The following is a 17,383-nucleotide window of genomic DNA, read 5'->3' as shown; positions in this document are numbered from 1 at the left end:
CCTCTATGTTTTGCCAACATGCTTGATCTCTATAGTGATTCTCTTGCAAATTCGTATATTATCATCAAACACCAAAAAGGGGGAGATTGAAAGAACATCTCTCATAATATGTTTTGTGTGTTTGATGTCAATGTATGTGATACACTAATGTTTGGTTAAGTGGTACAGGGATTATATAGATACATGTATGTATGTGTGATGGATGTGGTGAGACGTGTCAAAAAGAAGCTGTAACAGGATCACCAGGCCGGATATTCCGGGCCGGATATTTCCAGAATATCCGGCCCCCAATTTTCGGCTAAGGACTTGAGGTTTTGTGGCTCAGTACCCCCTAGACATGGGCCAGATTTTTGCCCGGACTTTTGCCCGGATTTGCCCCAGGGCCGGATAATCCGGGCCGGATATTTCCAAAATATTCGGCCCCCCCAAAATCGGCTAAGGACCTGACGCGATGCAGCTCTGGACAGGGGCCGGACATTTGGCCGGATATTTGGCCGGATTTTCCCAAGGCTTGGATTTTTGCTTGGGCCGGATTATCCGGCCCTAACTTAGGCCGGATTATCCGGCCCCCCGGAAGCTCCAACGGCTGGAATTTGGAGGGGGTATTTATACCCCCCTTCTTCTACCTTGCCCCTTGCTCAATCATTGCACAAAAATCTGCCAAGCTTCACCACCATTAGAGCCACCTCAAGAACACAAGATTTGCAAGATCTCCTTCCTCCCCCAACCAAAGCTCTTGATCTTTGGAGATTCGAAGGAGAAGACACCGATCTACATCCTCACCGAAGCGATTTACATTTCCCCTCATTTGTTTGAGGGCCCTCTTGCTAGTGTTCCTCTTTGGATCCCTAGTTGATTTGTGTTGATGTATTGTTGTTGATTGTTGTGTTGTTACAGATTTGGGAGCCTCCAATTCGGTTGTGGATGTGTGCCCCAAGAACTTTGTAAAGGCCCGGTTTCCGCCTCGAGGAAATCCCTTAGTGGAAGTGGGCTAGGCCTTCGTGGCGTTGCTCACGGGAGATCCGAGTGAAGCCTTCGTGGCTGTTGGTTTGGCTTTCGTAGCAACCACACTCCTCCAAACGTAGACGTACCTTCTTGCAAAGGAAGGGAACTACGGGAATCATCTCCATGTCATCGCGTGCTCCACTCTCGGTTACCTCTATCCTATTCTATCTCCTATATATTGCGTAGCTATATCTTGCTTAGTTGGTTACCTTTTCATATAGGTAAATTCACTTAGTTGCATATCTAGAGAATTTACCTTTGTGTCAAGCCTAAATTGAAAAAGAACTAAAAATTGGTTAGCACCTATTCACCCCCCCCCCCCTCTAGGTGCGGCATACGATCCTTTCAAAGGAGCCCTTCTCCGAGGAGGAGGTGTGGGCTGTCATACGCTCTCAAGAGTTGGATAAGGCGCCGGGGCCGGATGGCTTTTCTGGTCGGTTCTATGTGGCTTGCTAGCACATCATTAAGCCGGAGGGCATGGCGGCCTTGAAGGCCTTGTGGATCAGCAACTGCATGGGGCTTCATGTGGCCAACCGGGTATTGGTTTCTCTCGTGTCGAATCATGCTAACGCGGTGGAGGTGAAGGACTTTTGGCCTATCAGCCTGATCCATAGTGGGGCGAAGCTAATGGCCATGGTCCTTTCATCCTGCCTGGCCCCACTCGTGGTAGAGATTGTGGGGCCTCGGAGAGTGAGTTCATCCATGCACGCTATCTTCATGACAACTTCCAGTTGGTGCATTTCCATGGCTCGGAAGCTTCATGTGGTGAAGCGGGATGTCATCCTTTTAAAGTTCGACGTCACTAAAGCGTTCGACACGGTAGGTTGGGATTTCCTGCTGGAGGTGTTGGCCAAGACTGGCTTCACGCAAGGTGGATCGACATGATTTGTGGCTTTCTTGGGACCTCTTCTACACGGTTGGTGGTTAACAGAGTGCCTAGCGGCTTGATCTTCAATCGCCCGCGGGCTCCGACAGGGGGACTCCCTCTCCCCCTCCTCTTCGACGTTGTTATGGACATCATCCACCTCATGATTGAGCGGGCAGCAGAGAGTGGCTTGCTCGCGGACTTGGCAACTAGTGACGTCTGGCATAATACCTCCATGTATGCCGACGATGTGGTCACCTTCATCCACCCAACAAGGGTGGACCTGCTCACTTACACCGCCATCGTGGAGGACTTTGGGGCGGCTTCAGGTATGCGCACTAACTTGGCCAAGTGCTCCCTCCACCCCATCCGCTGCCAGCCCGAGCTAGTGGAGTTGGTGCGCCATATCCTAGGCTTTGAAGTGGTTTCTTTCCCTTTCAGGTACCTGGGCCTTCCGCTTAACTAGAGGAAGCTCACTGCGGCGTAGTTGTAGCCTTTGGTGGATAGCCCGGCCAGTCGGTTGCCTCCATGGTGCGCGAAGCTCCTCAACCGGGGAGGTAGGACTATCTTGGTTCAGACCACTCTCAGTGCGATCCCAGTGCATGCCATGATGTCGCTGGATACCCCCCCCCCCCCAAGGTCTTGGAAGCGCTACTGAAGATCTGTTGAGCCTTCTTGTGGAAAAGGCGGCAGGAGATCAACGATGGGCACTGCCTGGTCGTGTGGGATAAGGTGGCCTCCCCTAAGTGTTTGAGCGGCTTAGGCCTCCCCAATCTCAAACTCACGGATATCGCCCTCCGTTGTAGATGGGACTGGCTCAAGAGAGTGGACATGGCTAAGGCGTGGGATGGGCTTGATATCCGGTTGACCTGCTTGTGCACTATGATCTTCAACGTCGCCACCTGCTATGTGCTCGACAATGGTGAGCGAGCCAACTTTTGGAAGGATCGATGGTTGGATGGGGACATGGTGGTAGACATTGCGCCAAACATGGTGAAGTGGGTCTCTCGAAGGCGAGCTAACTCCCACTCGATGAAGGATGGTCTGGTCGGGTTGTGGTTGAGTGATGTAGCCGGATATGGGGAGTGATGCCCTCATGGAATTCTTCCTTCTGTGGCAAAGGCTTGCAGCCATCGCTCTCGTACCGGAACAGGAGGATGTGCTAGTTTGGCGTTGGTCTGGGGACTGCCAATACTCCTCCAAGTCGTCCTATGAGATTCGCACTCTAGGACACCCTACAACTTCAAGTTCTTTGTGTGGATCACCTCAAAGAACCGATGCTGGATGGCATACATACTAGGATCTCGTGGCTTGCCATGCCCTGCGGCCTGCCCCTTTGCGACCAAGAGTCGGAGCTGGACCCCGCGAAGCACAGGCGAGACATATGGACGGCAATCATCCTCATTTTCTGGTGCATCTAGAGACATCGGAACGACATAGTCTTCAATGGAGCGACACCCTCGTATATGACCATTAGGGAGAAGATTGATGGCTATGAAATACGTCATTTCTCCTCACGTTTAAACTCTTTGCTAAGTCAAGTAATTGACCGAATATCTCTCTAAGTATGTTGTTAATGATTAATTATTGCAAACATGTGTAATCCCTTCTCTTTTTGTGTGATGTGCATGAAATCATGTTTTTAAGGCAAATTAACATGCAATTACAGAAGAGAATCCTGTCACAATTACAGCAAAGTCAACCAGGGTCGAAAAGGTGGTTTGAGGAGCAATAGCGGCATCGGTACGGGCAAGCACTGCCAGTACGGCCCACCCATACGGTGCGCTGGAGGACACCGGGGGGTCAAACCCTATAACTTTCGTGAAGGGAGGCATGCGAAAAAATAGAGCCATTTGCCGCAAAACAAAGTCGCCATCCACCAAGTCCATCTACAACTCGTTGAAGGAAATCCACCACCATAGTCCATCCATCTCCTTTCCAATTCCCTCCATAGCCATAGCCATCACCTTGTAATAGAGATCTCCCTGAGAATTGACGACCATCGGAAGAATATTTGATTTCAATCTAAGTATTTGCAATAATGATTTCGTTCTTTGATCGTGTTATTATGTGTGAGTAGTCCTCACAGGTTGCGGGTTGAGGTGAATCCTCGCAGCGTTCATGGGCATCTTATCATATGGGAGAATTGTGTAGTGATTGAATATGAGCTTTGTTATCTTGTATACTTGTCTCTTTGTGTCGATCTGAGGACTTGTAGGTACCCAAGCCACTCCGAATTGATCAAGTGATTGAGATAAGTGGAGAACGACGTTTGACTCTGAAACCTCAGTGACAGAAAGGGAAGTAATGGTACTGGCTTAGTGATTCGCTGGGATAAACATCAACATCATCTATCTTAATGTTTTGGTCTGTTTTACTTAATAACAGTTGTAACTCGTATTTGTGGGTACAACGGTTGGATCAAGAGACTATTGTTACATCTAATTTAGGGACAATAGTATTTACAGATGTGTTGCTCACAACTCTTATCACTATTTTATCTTCTACAAATTATTGTGATTTATATTTATTCTAATCCCATATGTATGCATACTTGCAGAAAAATCCTTGCCCTATCCTATTTCTATTCATTGAATACAACCCCAAACAAAGTAACTGGAAAGGTTCGATAAACATAAAATAAAACTAAGTAGCAAGTCTTTTTTTTTGAAAGGAATTTTGTTTTTTTTTTTTTTTGAACCAACATCGGAAGGGGGTGACCCCCTACCTCATACCATTTTATAAAAACTTAGCAGCGAGCTGAGGCAGCTCTAGTCTTACAACCTTGCAGAGAAAAGGAAGAACCGACAAGGGGTTCCTGAAGAAGTGAAGGACAAGAAAGAAATAACATTGGGCATTAAGAAATTACAATGGACATTCAGAAATCCAATTGTGGAGAGCCGTTTTTTCTTCTTTTCTCGCCCTAAGAGCCCAAAGCTTGCAGTTTTCCACACCTTGCCTTGCTACAAGCTGAGCCGGTATCTCTATATCATCAAACACCTTTTTATTTCTTGATAACCAAATGCTCCAAAGCATGGCAGTAATAATAAGTCCCCAAGCTTCCTTCTTATGGGCTGGCCACCTTTCTTTACCCTTACCATATATATCTGGCAGATCACATATTCCATTTAAATCAATCCCTGCGAGAGAAAGAATTTGTTTGGTTCGTGTACAATCCACCACGAAATGTTCTGCAGTCTCTGCAACATTGCACCCGAAGGGACAATTTTGATTAACCACAATATTTTGTTTGAACAGGACTGCTCTAACTTTGATCCTCCCCTTAATCATCTGCCACGCAAAGATTTTTCCTTTCTTTGGTGCCGCGCATTTCCAAATGTCACATGCACCGGCAAAATCAACTCCACCCTCTAGGCCCACGACGTTTGTACTCCCTCTAGTCCGAAAAAACTGTCCAACCCGCACTCCATCTCGGATGGACCAAATGGACTGAGCTTTAATTGACTCAGTTTAAGTGATCGGAGGGAGTATATCTAGGAACGACAGAGTATCAGTAATGATAAATTAACTCAATCGACAATCCAACCTCAGAACCAATGGATCGGAGCAAACTGGAAGTGGAAGGCGACAATCAAGTGGCCGAAGGTGACTCAACGATAGAACTTCCATCAGATATCGGCACTTCAACTAATTTCGTCCCCGACACACCTGGCCGAAGGTGACTAACTTCCATCAGTTTACAGCTACTTCCATCGACACTGATATTGTCAAAAGGAACCCAGCAACTAGTTTCCCAAGAAACTCCCATAGCACCTGGTTGAACTTGCTAGAGCTGCCTAACAATTGTTGCAGTGCCAGCAGATCAGCAGCACAGATAACCCAAACTAGATTTAAACGTGCGCCTTGGCGCACGATCCCGTGAAATTCGAATTGAACCACAACATGTTTGGCGGCGGTGAACATTATTGTAGATAATGTTATATAGTAGGCTAAGAGAACAACAGGTCCTCCTACCAAAACTCTTAGATTTTGGGTCGCATCTTGTCTGTTGTCTTTTGTATTGGTAAACGGATAATAAAACACTATGCTAGGAATCCATTTAAATCAATGATATGTAGCCTACATTATAGATATGTCTTTCAATACAAACTGATGAATTAGTAAACGAAATACTCCGACATACATATGCTTCGGCTTTTGTCGAGGCTTTTCAGAGGTTCGACGGCAGCAGGTGCAGCCCACATGGCCACATGTAGGTAGCTAATTATATCAACAACTTGTCTAGATGACTCGAGGTAAATACGAAAAAAAAATGAGTAATCGAGGAAAGAAAAATAGTGCGAGTTGTTCGTGGAGGTCGGCTACGGGGTCACCAGGCAACATCATCTCTACTCGATCGTTCATGGACGCTGGTGCCGCCACTGCGGCAGTGGCAAAATCAGATTCTCGGCAGCTACCTCGCAATGCATTTTGCAAGCGAGGCGGTATCCGGGCTGGGGCAAAGCAGCTCTGCATGCTGGAGCCCAGGTGTGTGTTGCGGTGTCAGCATGAGCGTGCAGGAAGATAGGGAAGCACTGAACTACGGCCCCTTGAGGTTGAGCAAGAGCAATGATTCCATTTGTTGGATCGCTTGCAAAGACTTGGTGAAAATTGTTGTGCTGAAGAAATCAAAGTGATAAAGTCAGAGGGTTCTCCCTCTGTCTCAACCAGCTATAACACTTCGAAACTTGCAGCCAGTTTGCTCATTCAGGTCAAATTGTTCATTGCTATCATAACAGGTCAAATTGGTAGTTTGAAAACCCGGACCACAACCGTCAGAAACCATTTCATTCAGATGAGCTGTACCGTAGGCATGTCATCATATATAGTTTCAGTAGCAATGGAAAGTAGCATAAAAACAGGAAGCAAAAAAGCTAACTTTTTATACGTCTGTCCATCCTAAACAAGCAAGACAATACATATCACATATTAGACATTCAGAGCCAAATTAGACAACACACACTAACTGAAGACAACAACAGAGGTAGATTAAAGACAATACAGCCACCAAAAACCTGAACATAAGATATACAGAAAGACAGCAATTAGAAACGGGCATCATACATCTAGATTCAAAGTATACACTTATTATTAATGGATGCCTTCATTGGTGATTGATGTGAATACTGATGAAAGAAACACAAGCATTTGTGAAATCTCATCGCTCCTGACCTATTATTAAAGGATGCCTTCATTGGTGATGCGAATACTGATGAAAGAAACACAAGTATTAAAGTCCAGTATATATAGATTGAACTTCTTCAACTTGTACCACTCAGAATTGCCGAATGTATAGATAGACCTATTGTTGACAACAATATGCAGGTACAGCACTGAAGAAAAATCGGCGATCAAACCCCACTGAAACCAGCCTCCAGTTCAGCCTATTGTTGTTCTTTGTCCACGGCTCGTTCGATAAAGAAGACCTGATATTGATTCCCCCAGCTACCTAAAAAGTTAGGCAATGGCCACTGAACATTATTTCAGCTATAAGTATAAGAAAGAAAGAAATATATTGTAACTATTGCATGACTTTGTTTTAATCTGTTTTTAGGTGGATACATGATCGAACTTCAAACCACTGATCTTTGCATGTTATTTCCTGCAGCCATATAATAGAAAAGAAACGCATGAAGCAATACTAAAGAAGAACCATGAGCTAAGCAACTACGTAAACACTACAGAACAGTATACATGTTTCCAAATTGGATTCATATAACTGGGCAGTCATCCAATAAGATTGGAAATTAGCTTTTCTGACCAAGTAGTACCTTAGGCCACCAGCTAAACAGATGAACTACACTACAAACTAAATGACTTCTCAGATTAGTTTCTTGCAACAAAGAATTGGGGCAAGCACGAGGTAGTTGATCCCCTTTACACAAACAACCCAGCAGGTCAGTGTGCAAACAGGAAACATTTGATTTATATGCACAAAACAACCAATTATGACGCACTTGCCCTTCTATGAAGCTCAGTGATATGACAGAGAGATCATTTACCTAATAAAAGATGAAAACTTGCACCTAAATCAAATATCTCATCACCACTGCCTAACAGAACCTTTAGATTATACAGAAGTAATGCACATGAGTGTTCATCCGTCCTTATTATTATCTGAAAGATATAGTTCATAAGAAAAATAGAAAGCAACTTGTGATAGCAAGTAAATGATTATACGAAAAAGGCAAGCTGAGTACAAATTCTTAGAAAAAAAAGTGTATGTCGCAATACGAAAGAGGTAGACATTTGTGGTGAAGGAAATTAACCTTTTCAGTTTTTTTTACATGCTCAATGTGATTCCCCCAGTTGCTTTTGTTCTCTGAGAATCCGTACCTGTCACTTGAATTGGTAATGCAGAAAATTAACATCAGCAGGAAGAAGGTATCATTCTGAAGATTTTATCGCTAATCTAATATACTATAAATCTGTTCACCATGGATTATTCAATTGAGATATAGAAATTTGTCTCCAATCTACATAAATTTTTTTGTCTAATCACATGAAATCTTGAATCAATAGGCATGCCACCATTGTGTAAGCACCACCAAATGACAAGCCAAGTTAAATACGTAATATATAAGAAAATAAGAATTCCGGATATCAACCTGTTGTTGCCATGTGAGTTATGAAGAAACGGCAAGCATGATGTAAGGGTATGAATGCATCATAACACCTTAAATGGTGCTACTACGAAGAAAATCCAGGAAACTCGTAAAAAACTACGATACCATTCAGAAAATAGAGTACAAAACAAAAGCCTCATTTTGAAATAAAAGAAGTCAGTATGGATGTACGGCTTGTAAACAAAATGATTACTTTATTTCTCTGGATTATTTGATGTTTTGTAGGTAGTAGAACAACTGCAGCAGAAGCAAAAAACAAATATTTGAGCTTGCATAGTTTTTTAAGGAAGAGGCATACTGCTTTACTGAAGATGGTCATGGCAGCCTCCTTTTTCAAATTTAGACTTTGCGATGCTTTCCTAACTGCCTCTTGTATCCATCAACAGATACAATTTCTTCATTTACATTCTGCGATGTACTAAACATGGTAAGAACACCACTTACACGGAATAGGCCATCAACTTTGCTAAACTAATGCATATCTTAATAGAACTTAAATTATGCAGAGTATGTTAAATGAAAAGCACCATAAAATGTACCACCTCTGCTTCATGTTAGCATGAGCAGCATCGACAACTACTCGAGGAATGCAGAGACGCACTTGGAATGCCACAAAAGTTTTGTTTCATCCTTGCTCCATTGTCCGTCAGCTACAAACTGCTGAAAGCTGCTGTCTTAAATGTCTAAAGTATGAAGTAGCATTATACACACAATAGCTAATAAGGACCTATGCTGTAAATATAATGGTGCAATAAAAAGTAAGTGTCTACTTCATTCCTCTGGCTAGCAAGTTCAGCATCCCGCTACCCACTGCGCTAATATCCACTCGTAAAATAGCATAAGTAATAGTCATAACAACAGAACACAGCACATGCCAAAAAAAGATACATCAAGAATGCCTAATAATTCAAGTATTATTGTCTAATCATAAACATAGGAGCATATATTATGGAAAGTGGAATTAGGCCATCTAATTTTTTTTTAAAGGAAACGGCATGGAGTGGGATCCGCTAATCTTTTAAAGGGCAATAGCCTGAACTAATACATGAACTAAGTGCTCACCGCAAATGTACAGCTGATGCAAATTTAGGCAGAACAACCAAGAACTGAGGGGACATTTACACACATAAAACATATATAAGAAAAGGCCTAGCTTTTACTAATATAGTTCTGGTCATCAACCTGAAGTGATAAAATATCATAAATCTCTCGGTGCCCAATTACACGAGCAACATCAGGATGTCAATTTCTATGATAATAAGTATAATGTCTATTACCTGAAACCTTACCATCATTACCTGAATTTCCGATGATATCACATGATAAAACAAAATAAGAATCCAGAATCAAGCATGGCAACAAAAGCGGCATCATTTATGGCAAGAAAAGATTTGAAAGATCACAAAGAAATAAGTAGAAATTGTTAACATAAGCAACTTATTATATATTCTAGTAATTGATCATCACGAGGAACAAAATTATGAGATATCAAAAAGTGCCTACAGGAATCATATACAGTTGTTCTTATAAATAAAAAGAACCAATACCAAGCAGAGAATAATATAGTTCTTATAAATAAAATGAACCAATACCACGCCATTGAAGATCGAACCACCTCTCAAATACCTACGGCCATGGAGAATATCTTAATAATACCATGCCAAAGAAGAAACATATCATTAGAGATTGCAAAATTTCTTGCAGAGAGAATACCTCTCAGTTCTTCCCAATGGCAAATTGAAGCATCATATGTATTCAAAGTAGCCGTTTCAATCAGTACCTAACATGCCAAACTTCACTACAAAACAACCACACCAGTTGTATTTCTTCTTATTAACAAAACAAGACAGACGAAATAAATTCAGGTGTTCAACACAGGGACATACCAGACCAAAATAATGTGCGCATGCGCCGAGCTTGAACGGGCATCTGCTACTTCCGCAGAAAAATCTACAACCACGAAGAGGCAGAGGAGGCTAAAAGTCCAGCTCATGTGGATCCCCACCGGCCGCTCCTCCTTGCGGCGGCACATCCAAACATAAAAAGGCATTCAAGCACATTGATACTGGGTATGAGCAATAAGACAAGATTGGATAAAAGTACTCAAAGTACAATGAAGTTGCATGAAATATGTATGTTTTCAATGGTTATGTATGGATGGATGTCGAACCATATGATCCAGAAATACTATAACCAGCAAGGAAAATCATTAGACCGGGGCACCAGAACCAAAATACATTGGACACCAAACAATAAGAACTTCCATCTTCTTCCTCCAAAATACACCTGGAAAAGTTATCCAAGAGTAAAATCAGATGGCCATGAACAATAAACAACGTAACTAAATGGAGAAGAAATTATTTTGTGGTAGAGAGCGAAACCCGGATAGAATTTCCAGCAAAACCAAGATAGAATTCAGTGTGTAGCATCACCTTATTTCTTGCCCATCTCTACCAGCAATCCCGCATAACAAGCATATCCAATAGTTGGTGACCATGATACTCTACATCGAGTCCAACCTAGGGAATAAAGATTTAGATTGAAGTCAACGGTAGAAACTCAAGGATCCAAACCATTGTGATCTGGTATAGCTTGGACGTCATGTAAAATGCTCAGCCTGCTCTCTTATGGGTCAGTTCATGTCCTTTTTTAGCAGACCAAAACCTCGGCAAGGAAGGACCTGCAACAAATCAAGAAGAGATTCAGGTTATCTAACAATTGTGTTGGACAGAACATAAAAAAAATGTTAGTGAGGATCAAAACTTGCAGCGAGAGAGGAAAATAGTTTTGACGCGGCTACGTGCGGAACCAAAACTGAAAAATTACATAGAAAAGAAACATCAAGTAGTAGTGCATTTGTTGTAGCAGTAATAAATCAGTACCCCTCTCTTACCTTTGTGACAACGCCACCAATCTTGCAGGGTCATAATCTAGTATGAACTACTACTATGACATGTACCATGCTATCTAGTATGAATTGTCAAAGGTTTACTAATGTTAAACAAGGAAACACTCACCAGCTCCATATGTATGATGACCAGAATTTGAAGAAGGGTCATCATAATCCAGTAGACATGTTTCAAACCATTATGCAGTCGAGCCCCATGTATGGACCAAAAATAAGCAGACAATCTACATATAAATATTGGAAGTATGGATATAGTCCCATCCCAATCACTGCAATGACGATTCCAATTACCTTTTATAATCCAAGAACCTCTTCATACTTCCAAAAGAAATCAAAACAGTGAATAACCTTCTTGGACTTTTGTCAAACACCTTGTTGGCATAGATAAGCAGATCTACACAAACAAAGAGAACTTCTAGGGATTAAATCTAGAGAGAGAGAGGGAGAGCAGAGAGAGACAAATACGTTCCATGGATCAGCTGTGGCAGCTCACCTCGGATTGGCTTCCTCGCAGAGGACGAGGATGATGGTGGCGCCATGGAATCCCTCCCGGCAGATCGATCTCCCCTGCGATGTGTAGCCGGCAGAGACGCACGAGGTTGCAGCGGGCAGGGGAGGGGGGAGGAGAGGAGGCAGCCGGCGGCGGGGCTGACGCATGCGAGGAGGATGCGGAGGGGAATCGATAGGGTTCGTGCCAGGGGTAGCTGGTTGGCCGGGGCAGTTTTGTCTCACGCGACCGTCCACGCCAATCACGGGGCGACACCTGGCCCAACTGCTGAAAGCTAAACGAGCCGTGTGGCCAGCCCGTGCATGCCTGGTGGCATATCGTGGATAGGCCAGGAGTGCTCCATGAGGGTGCAACCTTTATACCTTTAGAAACTAGCTAGCGAAATCAACGAGCAATGCAGATAATGTCCATCCACGACAAACTACCAATTAACACAACCCAAGTCAGACTAACAAAAAGCCGAACTAGAGCAAAAGGTTCATAAATAATGACAAATCTACACTTATCCAGTTTGACTTAATAGCAAAGAGGAAAAATAAAAACACAAGCAGTTGGCCGAATACCAACCAACAAAGCAACAGAAAACACAGCATTTGAGACTTGATCTGAACACTGGAACTCAACGAGTAGCACATCTTAGGATAGGACACAAAGCACATCCAGGGAGGTTCAAGGTACTCATTGCAAGGGTACTAAATTCAGAATAACATGACATATCAAATCCTCCAAAACTTTGATCTAAAGGAACAACATAATAGTCTTATAGCCTAACAGGCGATTTCCCATATGAAAGCAGGACTGGAACTGCTTAGTCGAAAAGGCTGAAGCCCATGTCGTCGTCGCTCTCCTCCTTGGCTTCCTCCTTCTTCTCCTCTTTCTTCTCCTCGACAGCTGCGGCACCGCCTGCAGCAGGTGCAGCAGCAGCAGGGGCAGCACCACCACCACCTGCAGATAATACAACAAGGGCAACTATTACTACAAGGGCAACAATGGAAGGCCACAGGATCTGAGATGTGGAGACTACTGCTGCAACTACGACATGCCAAATATGGATAAGCAAGCACAGTATGATCGTATCATAATATTGATAAACGTTCAATTCATTAGAGTAACCACGCAACTGTTATACATTGACAACTCATGGCAAATACAATTTATTTAGCAACATTAAACGACTAAATTTTATAGCTCAGGGCATCAGGCAACAAAATTCCTCAATATTTACAGACAAACATACAGTGCTTGACATAAAACAAATCTAAATTACAGCAATCAATAATGGAAGGAACTATTCTAATGGATGCATAGACTAATTAAACTGCTGAGCGGGAGGAATACAATCAACCTAACGGTCAGACTCTAGATACAGTACAACAAAATTCAGATCATAGGACCGAAACAATTCACGCATCGAACAGTGCGAGAGGGAGGAAAGTATACCAGATCCGACGGAGAGGATCAGGTCGTCGACGCTGCGGGTCTGGAGGAGCTTGGCGAAGAGGGCGGGCCAGTAGGCCTCAACCTTGATGCCGGCGGCCTTGACGACGGTGGCGATCTTCTCAGACTACATCGACGAGGAACACGTAATCAGGTAACCGAATCCAACCGAGAATACGAACGGAGAAGAGAAGAAATCGTGAGGGGTAACTTACTGTGATGGGGATCCCGTCATCGTGGAGGATGAGGGCGGCAAGGGTGCAGGCGACCTCGCTGGACGACATGGCGACGGATTCTCACCGAGGCGGATCTGCGTTCTCTGCGGGTAAGGAGACGAAAAGCGAGATTAGGGTTAGATGCAGCGGCGACGGGAGAAACGGTAGGGGACGGCGGCGGCGGCTCTTACCGTGTGGAGGGCGGCGGAAGTGGAGGCGCAGGAGGCAAGGGTGGCTTCTAGGGTTTGGAGACGCGGAGTGCGTGGGAATTTATAGCTACTCGAGTACTAGGGTTTCCCGGTAGAAGTTTGGGCTGGACTGGGTCGTAGGGTGGGCCTTCGTGCGTATGTGGTGTACCTTGATGAATTGGCCCATTTTTTCGTCCGTGTGGGTATTGCGTCTGCTTGTCGAGGGAATACAGATAGGTTTCCTGGGCCGGCAGAGTAATGCTACACCTACGGAATTCTTTTACGGAAAAGCTTACGGACTCACACAGGCACACAGCACGAACGGAAATACAAAGCCTGGTCCGGTTTTGTAGGAGGGGATCAAATTTCAACCAACCAAACCAGCCCACGTTGGTCCGTAAGGCTTCTGTAACCCAAATCCGTCCGTAAGTCTAGGATTACCGGGGCCGGCACTGGCAGGATAACAGTTTTTCTTCGTATTAATTTGAGTTGAACTTTTACAATTTACAAAAGAAATCTAATTTGAATAAAGACATGGTAGCTAGAAAAATAATAGGACTTCTTATAATTCGGAGTTCTTGTCGAAGAGAAAGAAGAGGAACTCGTTAATGTTGGAATGATTTCCTATTTAATGGATCTACATGTGGTAAGTATATTACGGCTATCATGTAACTTGACCTACAATTAAGTGATTCGCTAAAGTTGCGTTTTCACGTGGCATAAGCATCTATTAGTTTTAAGTGTGGATTCTACATGTGTAGAGACCACATGGTAATTTTTATTATATGATGGGTTAGACCAAAAAATTAGCACCTAATGTTTTCCTATAAATCTGACGAGACGATCAGGTCCCAACGCACTGCACCACCATCCACCTATATCCCGTCAATAATTGGAGACAAAATGGTTCATCGTTGCTTTGGAAGATCAAACCCAAGCCGTCATCGCCGATACAATCTATGGTCATTGTCATTGCATTATCGACACCTCACGAGAGAGTAGTGTGTAATGCGGTGAGACACAAGTTACCAGCTTCAGATCTTGCAATGGTGGCGAGACCTTACCGCTGTTATAATTCACTATAAGGGCAACAAATGTGTGATTACAATGAGAGGTTATGTGTTGTAGTGTGCATCAAAGACTCTTAAGATCTAAGATCTAGGATTTACGTGGAAGAGTCCTAGACGGACACTACAAGTCCTATCCTAATATGAAATACACCTTGCCGTGCACATTTAAGTATTTTGCCTAGTCTAGGTTGGTATGGATCCGCCTTGCGTATCTTGGCTGGACTTTCCACCTTGGTCAGACAACATTGGGCTGATCGGTCAGGCCATAGGCCCGTCCACCATCTTTGGGCCACCCCAGGGGTGTCGGTATTAGACAATGTCGTGGGTATAACTATTTAACATATCCCCGACAGTAGCCGCCAGAGTTCTTCAAGATCCCGCATGTTCTTCCGCGTAGCTCAGGGTGCATTTCTCTTTACGACTTGTATCTTCAGGGAGGATCGACAAAAAATCTCGAAGGACTCCCAAAATCATAAGGTTTTCGCCCCTGCAATGATGTGGAGCTTCATCTTTTCCTCAATCCTACTTTGAATGGTTAGATCCATAGAATATTCCTTCCAAGTGTCGCTTTGCAGAATTGGTGTGTCTTCTACCGTGGTAAACTTACCCGGAATTTGGGGTGAAATTTGCGCTTCGCCTTGTTAGGTAATTCAAACGGTAAAATACTTCGCGGTAAAGTCACCATTAGGGCACTAGGACACACGTCAACAATCCAACGGTGGTGATGTTTGTGTTCCCACCGTAGGATGCGACGCACACATCTTCATTTCTATCTATAAATAGTGCGGATGGGGAAGGGTGAAACCATTCTCACCCCTCCTTGACCACCTCGGCTTCTCTGCGCCACGCCGCCCGGGAGCCCAAGCCACCTAAGGAAGGTTCAAACTTGATTCCAGTCAGGAAGAAGGAATACTATAGTGTACAATATAGTCTAGTAACTCACACGTTCGTTGGGAACCCCAAGAGGAAGGTATGATGCGCACAGCAGCAAGTTTTCCCTCAGAAAGAAACCAAGGTTTATCGAACCAGGAGGAGCCAAGAAGCACGTTGAAGGTTGATGGCGGCGGGATGTAGTGCGGCGCAACACCGGAGATTCCGGCGCCAACGTGGAACCTCGCACAACACAACCAAAGTACTTTGCCCCAACGAAACGGTGAGGTTGTCAATCTCACCGACTTGCTCGTAACAAAGGATTAACCGTATTGTGTGGAAGATGATTGTTTGCGGAGAAAACGATAAAAACAAGTATTGCGAGCAGATTTGTATTTCGGTATTAAAGAATGGACCGGGGTCCACGAGTTCACTAGAGGTGTCTCTCCCATAAGATAAAAGCATGTTGGGTGAACAAATTACGGTCGGGCAATTGACAAATAGAGAGGGCATAACAATGCACATACATGTCATGATAAGTATAGTGAGATTTAATTGGGCATTACGACAAAGTACATAGACCGCCATCCAACCGCATCTATGCCTAAAAAGTCCACCTTCGAGGTTATCGTCCGAACCCCTTCCGGTATTAAGTTGCTAAACAACGGACAATTGCATTAAGTATGGCGCGTAATGTAATCAACAACTACATCCTCGGACATAGCGCCAATGTTTTATCCCTAGTGGCAACGACACAACACACCCTTAGAACTTCGTCACCTGTCCCAGGTGTCAATGCGGGCATGAACCCACTATCGAGCATAAATACTTCCTCTTGGAGTTAAGAGCAAAAACTTGGCCGAGCCTCTACTAATAACGGAGAGCATGCAAGATCATAAACAACACATATGTAATAACTTGATAATTAACATAACATGGTATTCTCTATCCATCGGATCCCGACAAACACAACATAGAGTATTACGGATAGATGATCTTGATCATGTTAGGCAGCTCACAAGATCCAACAATGAAGCACAATGAGGAGAAGACAACCATCTAGCTACTGCTATGGACCCATAGTCCAGGGGTGAACTACTCACTCATCACTCCGGAGGCGACCATGGCGGTGTAGAGTCCTCCGGGAGATGAATCCCCTCTCCGGCGAGGGTGCGGAGGAGATCTCCGGAATCCCCCGAGATGGGATTGGCGGCGGCGTCTGCGGAAGGTTTTCCGTATCGTGGTTTTTCGCATCGGGGGTTTCGCGACGGAGGCTTTAAGTAGGCGGAAGGGCGAGTCGGAGGGCCGACGAGGGGCCCACACCATAGGGCGGCGCGGGCCCCCTCCGGCCGCGCGGCCCTATGGTGGCGGCGCCTCGTCGCCCCACTTCGTATCCCTTTCGGTCTTCGGAAGGTTCGTGGCAAAATAGGACCCCGGGTCTTGATTTCGTCCAATTCCGAGAATATTTCGTTACTAGGATTTCGAAACCAAAAACAGCGAGAAAACATCAAGCGGCTCTTCGGCATCTTGTTAATAGGTTAGTTCCGGAAAATGCACGAATATGACATAAAGTGTGCATAAAACATGTAGGTATCATCAATAATATGGCATGGATCATAAGAACTTATCGATACGTCGGAGACGTATCGGCATCCCCAAGCTTAGTTACGCTCGTCCCGAGCGGGTAAAAC

General features: G+C 44.3%; 1 protein-coding gene and 2 long non-coding RNA genes across 6 annotated transcripts; all 3 read right to left on the bottom strand.

The window, feature by feature from the left end:
• Positions 1–7,017: 7,017 nt before the first annotated feature.
• On the bottom strand, positions 7,018–8,902 carry LOC124690755. 3 transcript variants are annotated; one of them, XR_006998788.1, is made up of 3 exons: positions 8,795–8,902; positions 8,140–8,212; positions 7,018–7,319 (listed from the first exon to the last, which is right to left on the bottom strand). It is a non-coding gene; the product is annotated as an uncharacterized LOC124690755 (long non-coding RNA). The 3 variants fall into 3 exon arrangements; XR_006998790.1 differs by having other exon boundaries at positions 8,140–8,206; positions 8,795–8,869; XR_006998787.1 differs by lacking the exon at positions 8,795–8,902 and having other exon boundaries at positions 8,140–8,787.
• A 132-nt stretch (positions 8,903–9,034) lies between these two features.
• On the bottom strand, positions 9,035–11,536 carry LOC124690770. 2 transcript variants are annotated; one of them, XR_006998792.1, is made up of 4 exons: positions 10,929–11,536; positions 10,210–10,782; positions 10,089–10,122; positions 9,035–9,773 (listed from the first exon to the last, which is right to left on the bottom strand). It is a non-coding gene; the product is annotated as an uncharacterized LOC124690770 (long non-coding RNA). The 2 variants fall into 2 exon arrangements; XR_006998791.1 differs by lacking the exon at positions 9,035–9,773 and having other exon boundaries at positions 10,009–10,122; positions 10,929–11,533.
• Positions 11,537–12,518: 982 nt separating this feature from the next.
• Positions 12,519–13,821, bottom strand: LOC124683240 (60S acidic ribosomal protein P1-like). Its single transcript, XM_047217801.1, has 4 exons — positions 13,756–13,821; positions 13,565–13,668; positions 13,353–13,476; positions 12,519–12,857 (listed from the first exon to the last, which is right to left on the bottom strand). The coding sequence occupies exons 2-4, from the start codon at positions 13,631–13,633 to the stop codon at positions 12,721–12,723; spliced, it is 330 nt and encodes a 109-aa protein (XP_047073757.1). The 5' UTR covers positions 13,634–13,668; positions 13,756–13,821; the 3' UTR covers positions 12,519–12,720.
• Positions 13,822–17,383: the final 3,562 nt, after the last annotated feature.

Source organism: Lolium rigidum, chromosome 1 (assembly GCF_022539505.1).
Source record: "Lolium rigidum isolate FL_2022 chromosome 1, APGP_CSIRO_Lrig_0.1, whole genome shotgun sequence".
Classification (NCBI taxonomy): domain Eukaryota; kingdom Viridiplantae; phylum Streptophyta; class Magnoliopsida; order Poales; family Poaceae; genus Lolium; species Lolium rigidum.
Note: the sequence above shows the minus strand (reverse complement) of the source record. Positions and strands in the feature narration are given on the sequence as shown.

Excerpts from the sequence above, each read along its gene's own strand:
- LOC124683240 (XM_047217801.1), bottom strand. The coding sequence starts at position 13,633 with ATGTCGTCCAGCGAGGTCGCCTGCACCCTTGCCGCCCTCATCCTCCAC. Across the intron at positions 13,477-13,564 it reads ATGACGGGATCCCCATCACA|TCTGAGAAGATCGCCACCGT; the intron begins GTAAGTTACCCC and ends TCGTCGATGTAG. Across the intron at positions 12,858-13,352 it reads GATCCTCTCCGTCGGATCTG|GTGGTGGTGGTGCTGCCCCT; the intron begins GTATACTTTCCT and ends TATTATCTGCAG.